The following is a 13,060-nucleotide window of genomic DNA, read 5'->3' on the forward strand; positions in this document are numbered from 1 at the left end:
GTGTGTATGTGAGTGTGTGTCTGTGTGTGTGTGTGTGTGTGTGTGCGTCTGTCTGTGTGTGTGGCGGGTGTGTGTGTGTGTGCCTGTGTGTGTGTGAGTGTGTGTGTGTGAGTGTGAGTGTGTCTGCGTCTGTGTGTGTATGTGTGTGTCTGCGTGTGAGTGTGTGTGAGTGGGTGTGTGTGTGTGGGTGTGTGTGTGAGAGTGTGAGTGTGTCTGTGTCTGTGTGTGTGTGTGTATGTGTGTGTCTGCGTGTGAGTGTGTGTGTGTGTGTGAGTGTGTGTGTGTGTAAGGAGGATATTACAAGGGCGTTGTGATATAATTTGTGGTGGAGTGTGCTGGCTGCGTTATAAGTATTGACCTGCTGTGAGGGGGTAAAGGCCTGTGTGAAACAATGAGACTAACTCAGTGCAGAAACTAGCTCGGTGCTTTCTGTCAGAATGTGTCTGAGCATCCAGGGCACTGGGAATGTTGCAGACAGCCTAAAACTTTAACTCCTGTGATATTCCAGCAATAGCGGGATGTGATATCCGGAGCACAGATAGCCAACGGACACTTTAGTCCAGCTGAGGTCTAACTGCCCAGACCCCAGACCCTAAACCTGTCACACAGCTCCCTCTCCCCAAGGAAACACTGGACAGGACTCAGACTGTACCCCAGTGAGAGTCAACCCCTTCAGGGAGAGGGAGGGAGACCCCAGTGAGAGTCAGCCCCTTCAGGGAGAGGGTGGGAGACCCCAGTGAGAGTCAGCCCCTTCGGGGAGAGGGAGGGAGACCCCAGTGAGAGTCAGCCCCTTCAGGGAGAGGGTGGGAGACCCCAGTGAGGGTCAGCCCCTTCAGGGAGAGGGAGGGAGACCCCAGTGTGAGTCAGCCCCTTCAGGGAGAGGGTGGGAGACCCCAGTGAGAGTCAGCCCCTTCAGGGAGAGGGAGGGAGACCCCAGTGAGAGTCAGCCCCTTCAGGGAGAGGGAGGGAGACCCCAGTGAGAGTCAGCCCCTTCAGGGAGAGGATGGGAGACCCCAGTGTGAGTCAGCCCCTCGGGGAGAGGGAGGGAGACCCCAGTGAGAGTCAACCCCTTCAGGGAGAGGGTGGGAGACCCCAGTGAGAGTCAGCCCCTTCAGGGAGAGGGTGGGAGACCCCAGTGAGAGTCAGCCCCTTCAGGGAGAGGGAGGGAGACCCCAGTGAGAGTCAGCCCCTCGGGGAGAGGGAGGGAGACCCCAGTGAGAGTCAGTCCCTTCAGGGAGAGGGTGGGAGACCCCAGTGAGAGTCAACCCCTTCAGGGAGAGGGTGGGAGACCCCAGTGTGAGTCAGCCCCTCGGGGAGAGGGAGGGAGACCCCAGTGAGAGTCAGTCCCTTCAGGGAGAGGGTGGGAGACCCCAGTGAGAGTCAACCCCTTCAGGGAGAGGGTGGGAGACCCCAGTGAGAATCAGCTCCTTCGGGGAGAGGGAGGGAGACCCCAGTGTGAGTCAGCCCCTTCAGGGAGAGGGAGGGAGACCCCAGTGAGAGTCAGTCCCTTCAGGGAGAGGGTGGGAGACCCCAGTGAGAGTCAACCCCTTCAGGGAGAGGGTGGGAGACCCCAGTGTGAGTCAGCCCCTCGGGGAGAGGGAGGGAGACCCCAGTGAGAGTCAGTCCCTTCAGGGAGAGGGTGGGAGACCCCAGTGAGAGTCAACCCCTTCAGGGAGAGGGTGGGAGACCCCAGTGAGAATCAGCTCCTTCGGGGAGAGGGAGGGAGACCCCAGTGTGAGTCAGCCCCTTCAGGGAGAGGGAGGGAGACCCCAGTGAGAGTCAGTCCCTTCAGGGAGAGGGTGGGAGACCCCAGTGAGAGTCAACCCCTTCAGGGAGAGGGTGGGAGACCCCAGTGAGAGTCAGTCCCTTCGGGGAGAGGGTGGGAGACCCCAGTGAGAGTCAACCCCTTCAGGGAGAGGGTGGGAGACCCCAGTGAGAGTCAGCCCCTTCAGGGAGAGGGAGGGAGACCCCAGTGAGAGTCAGCCCCTTCAGGGAGAGGGTGGGAGACCCTAGTGAGAGTCAGCCCCTTCAGGGAGTAGGTGGGAGACCCCAGTGCGACTCAGCCCCTTCAGGGAGAGGGTGGGAGACCCCATACCCCAGTGAGAGTCAGCCCCTTCAGGAGTGGCCTTTGGTAATTGGGAGTGTGACAGTGTTGGAGTGACTTGTGTTCTGGGATGATCCTGTGGAACGTGTTTGCAGGTGAGGTGCAGGGGTCGGAGGTTGGAATTTCCCTAAAAGCATGCCCCCCTCATGCCCTGAACGGCAGCCCAGGATGGAAGAGGGAGTGCACTGGGGCACTGGGACCAGGCTGTAACTCTGGGAGTGCACTGGGACCAGGCTGTAACTCTGGGAGTGCACTGGGACCAGGCTGTAACTCTGGGAGTGCACTGGGGCCATCAGCTGTAAAAAACACTGGATGGAAAAGTCGACCACTGTCCCCATGGTGTGGTGGTGAGAGAGGGGGCAGAGGGATATACGCAGGTTTAGTGAGTGAGCAGATGGAATATGATGTGGGCAAAGGTGAGGTTATGCACTTTGGCTGGAGGAATAGCAGACCTGCATAGTATTTAAAAGGAGCAAGACTGCAGAAAGCTGTGACACAGAGGGACTGGGGAGTCCTCATCAATGAATCACAAAAGGGACAATAAATTCATTTCAATTCAGCAAGAATCCCAAATTCAGTGGGCCAATGGAATGCTGGTCTTAACTTCAAAGGGAATGGGGTATAAAAATAGGGAGGTTTGGCCGAAACGATACAAGATACTAGTCTGACCACAGCTGGAAATACTGTCAACAGCTTTGGGCCCCTTATCTAAGACTGACTGGGCCTCAGATCGGAGGCAGTCCAGAGCAGGTTCATTCGATTGATCGTGGGTATGGGGTGGCTGTCTTATGGAGGAAAGGTGGAGTAGGTCAGGCCTTCCCCTGTTGGAGTTGAAAGAATGAGACATAGAGTCGTAGGATCATAGAGAGGGACAGCAGGGAAACAGACCCTTCGGCCCAACCCGTCCATGCCGACCAGATATCCCAATCCAATCTAGTCTCACCTGCCAGCACGCGGCCCATATCCCCATCCAAATGCCTTTTAAGTGTTGCAATTGTTCTAGCCTTCTACAAGACTCTTAGGTCTCTCGACAAAGAGATGGCACGGTGGCACAGTGGTTAGCACTGCTGACTCACAGCGCTAGAGACCCGGGTTCAATTCCCACCTCGGGCAACTGTCTGTGTGGAGTTTGCACGTTCTCCCTGTGTCTGTGTGGGTGTGCTCTGGTTTCCTCCCACAGTCCAAAAATGTGCGGGCTAGGTGAATTGGCCATGTTAAATTGCCCGTAGTGTTAGGTGTAGGGAAATGGGTCTGGGTGGGTTGCGCTTCGGCGGGTCGGTGTGGACTTGTTGGGCTGAAGGGCCTGTTTCCACACTGTAAGGAATCTAAGTAAAGAGACCTTGGGGTGCAGGTTCATAGCTCCTTAAAAGTGGACTCCCAGGTAGATAGGACAGTGAAGGAAGTGTTTGGTATGCTTACCTTTATTGGTCAAAGCATTGAGTATAAAAGTTGGGAGATCATGTTACAGCTGTACAGGACATTGGTTGGACCACTTTTGGAATACTGTGTTCAGTTCTGGTCTCCCTGCTACAGGAAGGATGTTGTGAAACTTGAAAGGGCTCCGAATAGATGCCGGGGTTGGAGGATCTGAGCTACAGGGAGAAGCTGAATAGGCTGAGGCAGTTTTCCCTGGAGTACTGGAGGCTGAGGGGTGACTTTATAGATGTTTATAAAATCATGAGGGGCATGGATAGGGTAAATAGGCAAGATGTTTTCCCTGGGGTCGGGGAGTCCAGAACGAGAGGGCAAAGGTTTAGGAGGTAAAAACAATGCCGGCAGATGCTGGAAACCAGTTTCTGGATTAGTGGTGCTGGAAGAGCACAGCAGTTCAGGCAGCATCCAAGAAGATGAGAGGGGGGAAAGATATAAGAGAGACCTCAGGGGCAACTTTTTCACACGGAGGGTGGTACGTGTATGGAATGAGCTGCCAGAGGATGTGGTGGAGGCTGGTACAATTACAACATTTAAGAGGCATTTGGATGGGTATATGAATAGGAAGGGTTTGGAGGGATATGGGCCGGGTGCTGGCAGGTGGGACTAGATTGGGTTGGGATATCTGGTAGGCATGGACGGGTTGGGCCGAAGGGTCTGATTCCCTGCTGTCCCTCTCTATGACTCTATCATTGTGTGTGTGAGTGTGTGAGTGTGGGTTTGAATTGACAGTCAATGGTACACTCTGATGTACACTTCGCCCTGCAGCAGACAATGATCGGAGGGCAAATACTGTTGCAGAATGTTCCGGAATGGCAATCTCATGTGGGCAGGTCCACTGGGTACAGTCAGAAATTATCTGAACCTTGCACACACACACACAGGCACTTTCACACATTACTGAGCACACAGCACAGGGAACTACAACTCCCAGCGGCCAACACGGTGCCCGCACGCGCACTGGCTGCAACCTTGGCCCCGCCCCATCCTTGATCCACGACCCACTCCACCCCCTCGGCGCCGTCCCTTACCGAGCATGCGCAGTCCTCCCTCATTTCCCCCACTCCAGGACTACACCTCCCGGCGGCCCTCTGAGCACTTCCCGCATGCGTACTGAAAGCGCCTGTGCATCTTCCCAGCCCCGCCCACCCAACGCCGGGTCCCTCCCCCTTCAGAGCGTGCGCCGTCCTCCCTCTCCGCATCTCCGGGCCTGCCTCCGCATGCGCAGTCCTCCCTCCCCGTCTCTGGGCCTGCCTCCGCATGCGCAGTCCTCCCTCCCCGCCGCAGGGCCTGCCTCCGCATGCGCAGTCCTCCCTCCCCGCTTCTCCGGGCCTGCCTCCGCATGCGCAGTCCTCCCTCCCCGTGTCTCCGGGCCTGCCCCCGCATGCGCAGTCGCGCCGGGGCCTGGTCGGTTGCTGAGGCGACCGTGAGGCGGGCTCTGAGCGTGTGGAGACGGCGGCGTGAGGGCGGGAGAGGCCGATCGCTGCGGCCCCGCCACTTCAGGGGGAACGGTGAGAGAGAGAGGGGAGGGGGGAGACGGTGTTGAAGTGAAGGTCGGGGCAGTTTCCGCCCGAATCCGCGCCTTTACCGCTTTGTGTCCGTCCCAGCCCGCGCCTTCTTCATATAAACCCCCTAAACCCAGCCCTTTATAGTCAGGGGAAACACTGGCCGTCCCCCCCCCCCCCCGGAGCCAGAGCGCTTTATCCAGGAGCAACGTCGCGGGGGGGTCAGCTAGAGAGCCCCCAGGGGCCTGGTTTATTGCATTACAGACAATACTGAGAGCGCAGGCGCTTTATCCAGGAGCAGTGCCACTGGGGGTCAGCTAACCCCCCCCCCCCCCCCCCCCCCCGCCGTCAGTGTGTCTCTGTATACAGCAATATACTCGTCCCCCACCTGCTGAGAGCGCAGGAGCAGGAGAGTCAACACTTCGGGTCCAAGTCCTTCGTCAGGAATCTGCTGTTTCACTACGTATTCTCGGTGCTCAGCCGACCCCCAGTGGCATTGCTCCCGGATAAAGCGCCTAAACTCTCAGCAGGTGGGGAACGAGCATATTGTTGTATACAGAGACACACTGACGGGGCGGTTAGATTAGACTTACAGTGTGGAAACAGGCCCTTCGGCCCAACAAGTCCACACCGACCCGCCGAAGCGCAACCCACCCATACCCCTACATTTACCCCTTACCTAACACTACGGGCAATTTAGCATGGCCAATTCACCTGACCCGCACATCTTTGGACTGTGGGAGTAAACCGGAGCACCCGGAGAAAACCCACGCAGACACGGGGAGAACGTGCAAATTCCACACAGTCAGTCGCCTGAGGCGGGAATTGAACCCGGGTCTCAGGCGCTGTGAGGCAGCAGTGCTAACCACTGTGCCACCCCCGCAGGAGAGTCAACACTTCGGGTCCAAGTCCTTCGTCAGGAATCTGCTGTTTCACTACGTATTCTCGGTGCTCAGCCGACCCCCAGTGACATTGCCCCTGGATAAAGCGCCTGCGCTCTCAGCAGGTGGGGAACCAGTATATTGCTGTATACAGAGACACATTGACGGCGGGGGGTTAGCTGACCACGCATGGCATTGCCCCTGGATAAAGCGCCTGCGCTCTCAGCAGGTGGGGAACGAGTATATTGTGGTATACAGAGACACACTGACGGCAGCTGTTTAGCTGACCTCCAGTGACATTGCTCCTGGATAAAGTGCCTGCGTTCTCAACCTTGCCAGCAATGCAATAAACCAGGCAAGAGGTTGCTAGTGGCTTTCTAGCTGACCCCCCCGCGACGTTATCCAGGAGCAATGCCACTCGGGGTCAGCTGAACACCAGAAATATGCAGCAAAATGTTATTGTGTTGATCACTTCCCACCTGTTGAGAACTCATGCTCTTTATCCAGGAGCAATGCCACTCGGGGGTCAGCTGAACACCAGAAATATGCAGCAGAGTGTTATTACATTGAGCGTTCCTCTGGTTGACAGCTCAGGTTCTTTATCCAGGAGACAGTGAGGACTGCAGATGCTGGTGATCAGAGTCAAGAGTGTGGAGCTGGAAAGCCACAGCAGGTCAGGCAGCGTCCGAGGAGCAGGAAAAACACCCATTGATTCTCCTGCTCCTTGGATGCTGCCTGACCAGCTGTAGCTTTTTTCAGCACCACTCTGTCGACTGTTCATCCAGGAGCTATGCCACCCGTGGTCTGCTGCACACAAGAAATATGCAGCAGAATGTTACTTTGATCATTCCACCCATTGAGAGCTCAGGCTCTTTATTCAGGAGCAGTGCTGCTTGGGCTCACTTAAACAGCCACCAGTGATGTATTGACACATATTTCATTGCCCATTTCTGCACTTTGTTCCTGGACAAAGGGCCTGAGCTTTCAGCATTGGTCACGTCGGCTAAACATTAAAGAAATGCACCAAATACCTACCCATCGTGAGCTCGGCCTGTTTATTCAGGAGCAACATTGCTGGTGGTTAGCTAAACAATTTTACTACTCCTTACTAAGGCAGCACACTAGGAATCAAGCCTTTGTTTTCTTGGAGTCGTCACCAATGTTAAAATTATTATAAATATTACAAATAAATAGATTCTAGTTGTAAGGAGAGGCTGGAACTTTTCTCCCTGGAGTGTAGAGGTTGAGGGGTGACCTTATAGAAATGTATAAAATCATGAGGGGTATCGATAAAGTGAAAAGCAGGTGTCTTTTCCCTAGGATGGTATAGTTTTAAGGTGAGAGGAGAAAGGTTTTAAAAAGACCTTAAGGGGCAATTTTTATTACGCAGGGAGTGATTTGTGTATGTGCAGTGAACTTTCGGAAGAAGTGGTGGATGTGGGCACCATTACGGTGTTGGAAAAGCATTTGGATAAGTTCATGAATTGGGACAGTTCGGAGGGATAGGGGCCAGGAGCAGGTAGGTGGGACTAGTTTGGGATTATTTGGCATGGATTGGTTGGACCGAAGGGTCTGTCTCTGTGCAGTATGACTCCAAATAACTAATAAAAGTGGTTATTAGGATGGAGGGAAAGACTGGAATGACAGTTCAGTTAGCTTGTTTCACTGAGGTAGACCTTTCGGCTCTGTGTTGCACCTTGGTTTTCCTTCTCCAGATTCTTCCATTTGCTTGCAGAAGGCACAGGGTGACTGATTCCCACTTGTAATATCTCTGGCTTACCAGTTAAGAGCCATAGTTTACAGCGGCTGCTAAGGAAAGAAAGATAACCTGGCTTTCTTCAGGCTGAAAATGTTAGTTTGAATTGCAGAGCAGAACCACAGCTCCTGGGGCAGCAGAGTGGCTCAGTGGTTAGCACTCCTGCCTCACAGCACCAGGGACCCATGTTCGATTCCAGCCTTGGTGGGCAGTGGGCCAAGGAGTGGCAGATGGAATATAGAACACAACATTACAGCGCAGTACAGGCCCTTTGGCCTTTGATGTTGCGCTGATCTGTGAAACCAATCTGAAGCCCATCTAACCTACACTTCCATTCTCACCCATATGTCTATCTGATGACCATTTAAATGCCCTTAAACTTGGCAAGTCTACTCCTGTTGCAGGCAGTGCGTTTCACGCCCTATTACTCTCTGAGTAAAGAAATTACCTTGGGCAGCTGTCCGATATCTATCACCCCTCTTTTTAAAGCTATGTCCCCTCGTGCAAGCCATTACCATCCAAGGAAAGATGCTCTCACTGTCCACACTATCTAACCCTCTGATTATCTTATTTGTCTCAATTAAGTCCCCTCTCAACCTCCTCTCTAATGAAAATGGTCTTAAGTCCCTCAGCCTTTCCTCATAAGACCTTCCCTCCATACCAGGCAGCATCCTGGTAAATCTCCTCTGAGCCCTTTCCAAAGCTTCCACATCCTTCCTATATTGCAGTGACCAGAACTGTACACAATACTCCAAATGTGGCCACGCCAGAATTTACTACAGCTGCAGCATGACCTCATGGCTCCGAAACTCAATCCCTCTACCAATAAAAGCTAAAAAAATGTATGCCTTCTTAACAACCCTATCAACCTGGGTGTCAACTTTCAGGGGTCTATGTACATGGACACTGAGATCTCTCTGCTCATCTACATATCCAAGAATCTTACCATTAGCCCAATATTCTGTATTCCTGTTACTCCTTCCAAAGTGAATCATCTCATATTTTTCTGCATTAAATTCCATTTGTCATTCTCAGCTCAGCTCTGCAGCTTATCTAAGTCTCTTTGTAACCTACAGCATCCTTTGGCATTATCCACAGCTCTACCAACCTTACTGTCATCCATAGATTTACTAACCCATCCTTCTATGCCCTTTTCCAGGTTGTTCATCAAAATGACAAACAGCTCCGGTTTCCTCCCATAGTCCAAAGATGTGCGGGTCAGGTGAATTGGCCATGCTAAATTGCCCATAGTGTTAGGGGTAGGGGTATGGGTGGGTTGCGCTTCGGCGGGTCGGTGTGGACTTGTTGGGCCGAAGGGCCTTTTTCCACACTGTAAGTAATCTAATCTAATCAGTGGCCCCAAAACAGATCCTTGCAGTATTCCACTAGTAACTGAACTCCAGGATGAATATTTCCCATCACCCACCACCCTAACTCTTCTTTCAGCTAGCCAATTTCTGATCCAAACCACTAAATCGCCCTCAATCCCATGCCTCTGTATTTTATGCAAATTTAGATAAATGTGATGTGTTGCATTTTGGAAAAGCAAATCGGGGCAAGACTTGTACACTTAATGGTAAGGTCCTAGGGAGTGTTGCTGAACAAAGAGACCTTGGAGTGCAGGTTCATAGCTCCTTGAAAGTGGAGTTGCAGGTAGATAGGATCGTGAAGAAGGCGTTTGGTATGCTTTCCTTTATTGGTCAGAGTATTGAGTACAGGAGTTGGGAGGTCATGTTGCAGCTGTACAGGACATTGGTTAGACCACTTTTGGAATACTGTGTTCAGTTCTGGTCTCCCTGCTATAGGAAGGATGTTGTGAAACTTGAAAGGGTTCAGAAAAGATTTACAAGGATGTTGCCAGGGTTGGAGGGTTTGAGCTACAGGGAGAGGCTGGACAGGCTGGGGCTGTTTTCCCTGGAGCGTCGGAGGCTGAGGGGTGACCTTATAGAGGTTTATACAATCATAAGGGACATGGATAGGGTAAATAGACAAAGTCTTTTCCCTGAGTAGGGGCACTCCAGAACGAGAGGGCATAGGTTTAAGGTGAAAGGGGAAAGATTTCAAAGAGACCTAAGGGGCAACTTTTTCACACAAAGGGTGGTACGTGTATGGAATGAGCTGCCAGAGGAAGTGGTGGAGGCTGGTACAATGACAACATTTAAGAGGCATTTGGAAGGGTTTGGAGGGATATGGGCCGGGTACTGGCAGGTGGGACTAGATTGGGTTGGGATATCTGGTCGGCATGGACAGGTTGGACCGAAGGGTCTGTACATCTCTATGGCTGGAATAAGGCTTGCCTCAGTGATGGTAACAATGTGAATGATCAATAATTGTTATAAAGTCCCACCTGCATCTCTGCTTCCCTTTTTAAATAAGGAAATCTACTGTCCTTCACTGGTCTGGCCTACATGTGACTTCAGACAAAGTGATGTCCTTGACTCTAACTGAGTATTTTTTTCTATCATTAATGTGATGTGGACCAGCATTTACTGCTCATCTCTAAGTGCCCCTTGAATCTGGTGACTTGCTAGGCCGATCTCAGGGAGCAGTTGAGAATCAGCCACACGGCTGTGGGTGGAGATTCACATTTGACCAGACCAGGTAAGGATGGCAGATTTCCATCCCTAAAGGACATCAATGAACCAAGCGGATTTTCACAAAGATAACTGTTATGGGCTAGACCAAACGCCCTCAAAATGTCTGAAGAAGATAGTCTACACTCTTAATCTTCTCTTACTTTAAAGGCAAGTGCCAGGTGTTGCATTCCAGATGCAAATCAGTTGGTCCAACTAACAGATTTGAAGCATAAACACACTTCGTTCATAGTTAAGATCCTACAAAAGAGGGAAGAAATTGGAGTAACAACTGTTTCGGAAAACTTAACAGATTATTTAACTATAAACGGTAACTGTTCGATATCCCATAAACACACCCCTGGCAAAGGCAAATTCAGTAAAATAGATTGTCTCACATGCAATTCTAGTATCAAGAGTGAGGGGAAACGGCTTCCACATCCGGCTTCAAGACCCCAACAGTTGCTACTCAAAAGCTAACACAAAATATCCTGCTTCAGTGGGAGCTTGACACACCCAGTCAGGCTGCTTCTATTGTTCTAGTTTCAAAAAAAACCCAAGGCCTCACAAGCTGTTTACTTTATGGGCTTTCAGTAGAGAGTGCAGCGCCTCTGTCTTATCACCTTTCTCTAAAAACAAAGCCAGGACAAAATACCCCTCTGTAACCCAGAGTGTTGGCACAGTCACCATTAGGTTAGCTTTTACGACCGGCATTGCGTTGGTACCAGGTTCACGGTATACCATGTCAAACCCAAACCCCTGCAACATTCGCCCATGCCGCTGGGTCACAAGCCCAGTCACAACAGCCCTGCGCCCATCAGGTTCACGGGCGAGAGGCAATGGGTAGTAAATGCTGCCATCCTGTGGGGGGAATAAACATTGCGGGATTCTTGCGTTAAGTCAAATGTTGGTGTTCTTGCATTTGTCCGGATGAGTGAGAGATTTCGGCAAATTGTCTCTCTGTTTCGGCATATTTGAGCTAAATAATTGGTCGGTCGCAAAACCCGATCACCCCCGCAGTAATTCATTTGACAAGCGGCAGTGTAAAACCACATCGTACCTCAGTCAGGTTTGGCTTTATCCACAAGGGTTAGGCCATTCGGCCTATCGAGTCTGCGCCGCCATTCGCCGATTGCGCGGTGTAATTGTTGGGTTGTTCTGTGCTAGGTGTCTCTCCCTGCCGCGACCTGAAGGAGGCGGCATGGGTCTGAAGTCGTCGCAGGCTGCCTTCTTCCCCATCTGCAGCATCGATGAGGTGGTCAAGCTGTTTGCCTTTGAGCTGAAACGGGACGAGCCCGACCTGACCCTGCTGTCCCTGGTGCTGGGCTTCGTCGAGCACTTCCTGGCCGTGAACCGGGTCCTCCCCGTCAATGTTCCCGGCTGCAGCATCGAGGGCTCCCCGTGCCCGGAGACCGGATCCGAGGTGGCCACCTGCTTCCCCTGCGTGGACCTCCCGCAGGTCAGGGCTCTGCACACCCGATTCACCACCATGATCCGGGGAGCGGTCGACCGGTCCCTGTACCCCCTGAAGGAGGGCTACTCCAGCCGCGAGCTGGTCAAGAAGGTCTCCGACGTCATCTGGAACAGCCTGAGCCGCTCCTACTTCAAGGACAGAGCGCATATCCAGTCTCTGTTCAGTTTCATCACAGGTACGTCCTCCCTGCCTCTGAGAACCACCGTGCTCGAAAAACACCCGGTGACGTTAGCCCGCTCTCCTCTGCATCACGAACATCAGGACCCTCCCCCCTCCATGAAGCACACATTCTGAGATGTTAAACCAAGGCTCTGACCATCCCGTTGTGAGGAGAGGGCGCGGTGGAGTTGTTAAGTAGATTCTGAGCCCGTGAGGGATGAGGATAGCGAGGCTATAACCCGAGGCCAGATATTGAAACAGCACCTACCAGGGTGGCTCAGTGATTAGCACTGCTGCCTCCCAGCGCCAGTGACCCGGGTTCAATCCCACCCTCAGGTGTCTGGGTGGAGTTTGCACATTCGCCCCGTGTTTGCGTGGGTTTCCTCCGGGTGCTCCGGTTTCCTCCCACAGTCCAAAGATGTGCAGGTTAGGGTGGATTGGCCAGGCTAAATTATCCCATAGTGCCCAGGGATGTGCAGGTTAGGGTGGATTGGCCATGGGAATTGTCCCATAGTACACAGGGATGTACAGGTTAGGGTGGATTGGCCATGGGGAATTGTCCCATAGTACCCAGGGATGTGCAGGTTAGGGTGGATTGGCCATGGGAAATTGTTCCATAGTGTCCAGGGATGTGCAGGTTAGGGTGGATTGGCCATGGGAAATTGTCCCATAGTACCCAGGGATGTGCAGGTTAGGGTGGATTGGCCATGGGAAATTGTCCCATAGTGTCCAGGGATGTGCAGGTTAGGGTGGATTGGCCATGGGAAATTGTCCCATAGTACCCAGGGATGTGCAGGTTAGGGTGGATTGGTCATGGGAAATTGTTCCATAGTGCCCAGGGATGTGCAGGATAGGGTGGATTGCCCATGCACAATGTAGGTTAGGTGCATTAGTCAGGGGTAAATGTAGAGTAGTAGGGGAGTGGGTCTGGGCACATTACTCTTCAGAGGGTCAGTGTGGACTCGTTGAGCCAAATGGCCTGTTCCCACTCGGTAGGGATTGGGTGAGCATTAGTTCTAAGCTGGTTTGATTTGATTTGATTAACGTTGTCATGTGTATCTGTGTCCAGTGGGAAGCTGTGTGTTGCAAGCAGTACAGGCGGATCATAGCGAACGAGGGGAGGCGACGGCTGAGTGTTGTTATCGCTGGACTGTTAATCCAGAGAGCTGGGTTTGAA

The 13,060-nt window shown here is 52.5% G+C and overlaps 1 protein-coding gene across 1 annotated transcript in view; it reads left to right on the plus strand.

Annotated features, from left to right (window-relative positions):
• Nucleotides 1–4,942: 4,942 nt before the first annotated feature.
• Nucleotides 4,943–13,060, plus strand: part of men1 (multiple endocrine neoplasia I) — a 31,670-nt gene continuing 23,552 nt past the window's right edge. The window contains exons 1-2 of the mRNA XM_060855387.1: nucleotides 4,943–5,046; nucleotides 11,418–11,899. Of these exons, the coding sequence (XP_060711370.1) occupies nucleotides 11,452–11,899 (448 nt within the window). The 5' untranslated portion in view covers nucleotides 4,943–5,046; nucleotides 11,418–11,451. The remainder of the gene's footprint in view (nucleotides 5,047–11,417; nucleotides 11,900–13,060) is intronic.

This window comes from Hemiscyllium ocellatum, chromosome 46 (assembly GCF_020745735.1).
Source record: "Hemiscyllium ocellatum isolate sHemOce1 chromosome 46, sHemOce1.pat.X.cur, whole genome shotgun sequence".
Taxonomy (NCBI): Eukaryota; Metazoa; Chordata; class Chondrichthyes; order Orectolobiformes; family Hemiscylliidae; genus Hemiscyllium; species Hemiscyllium ocellatum.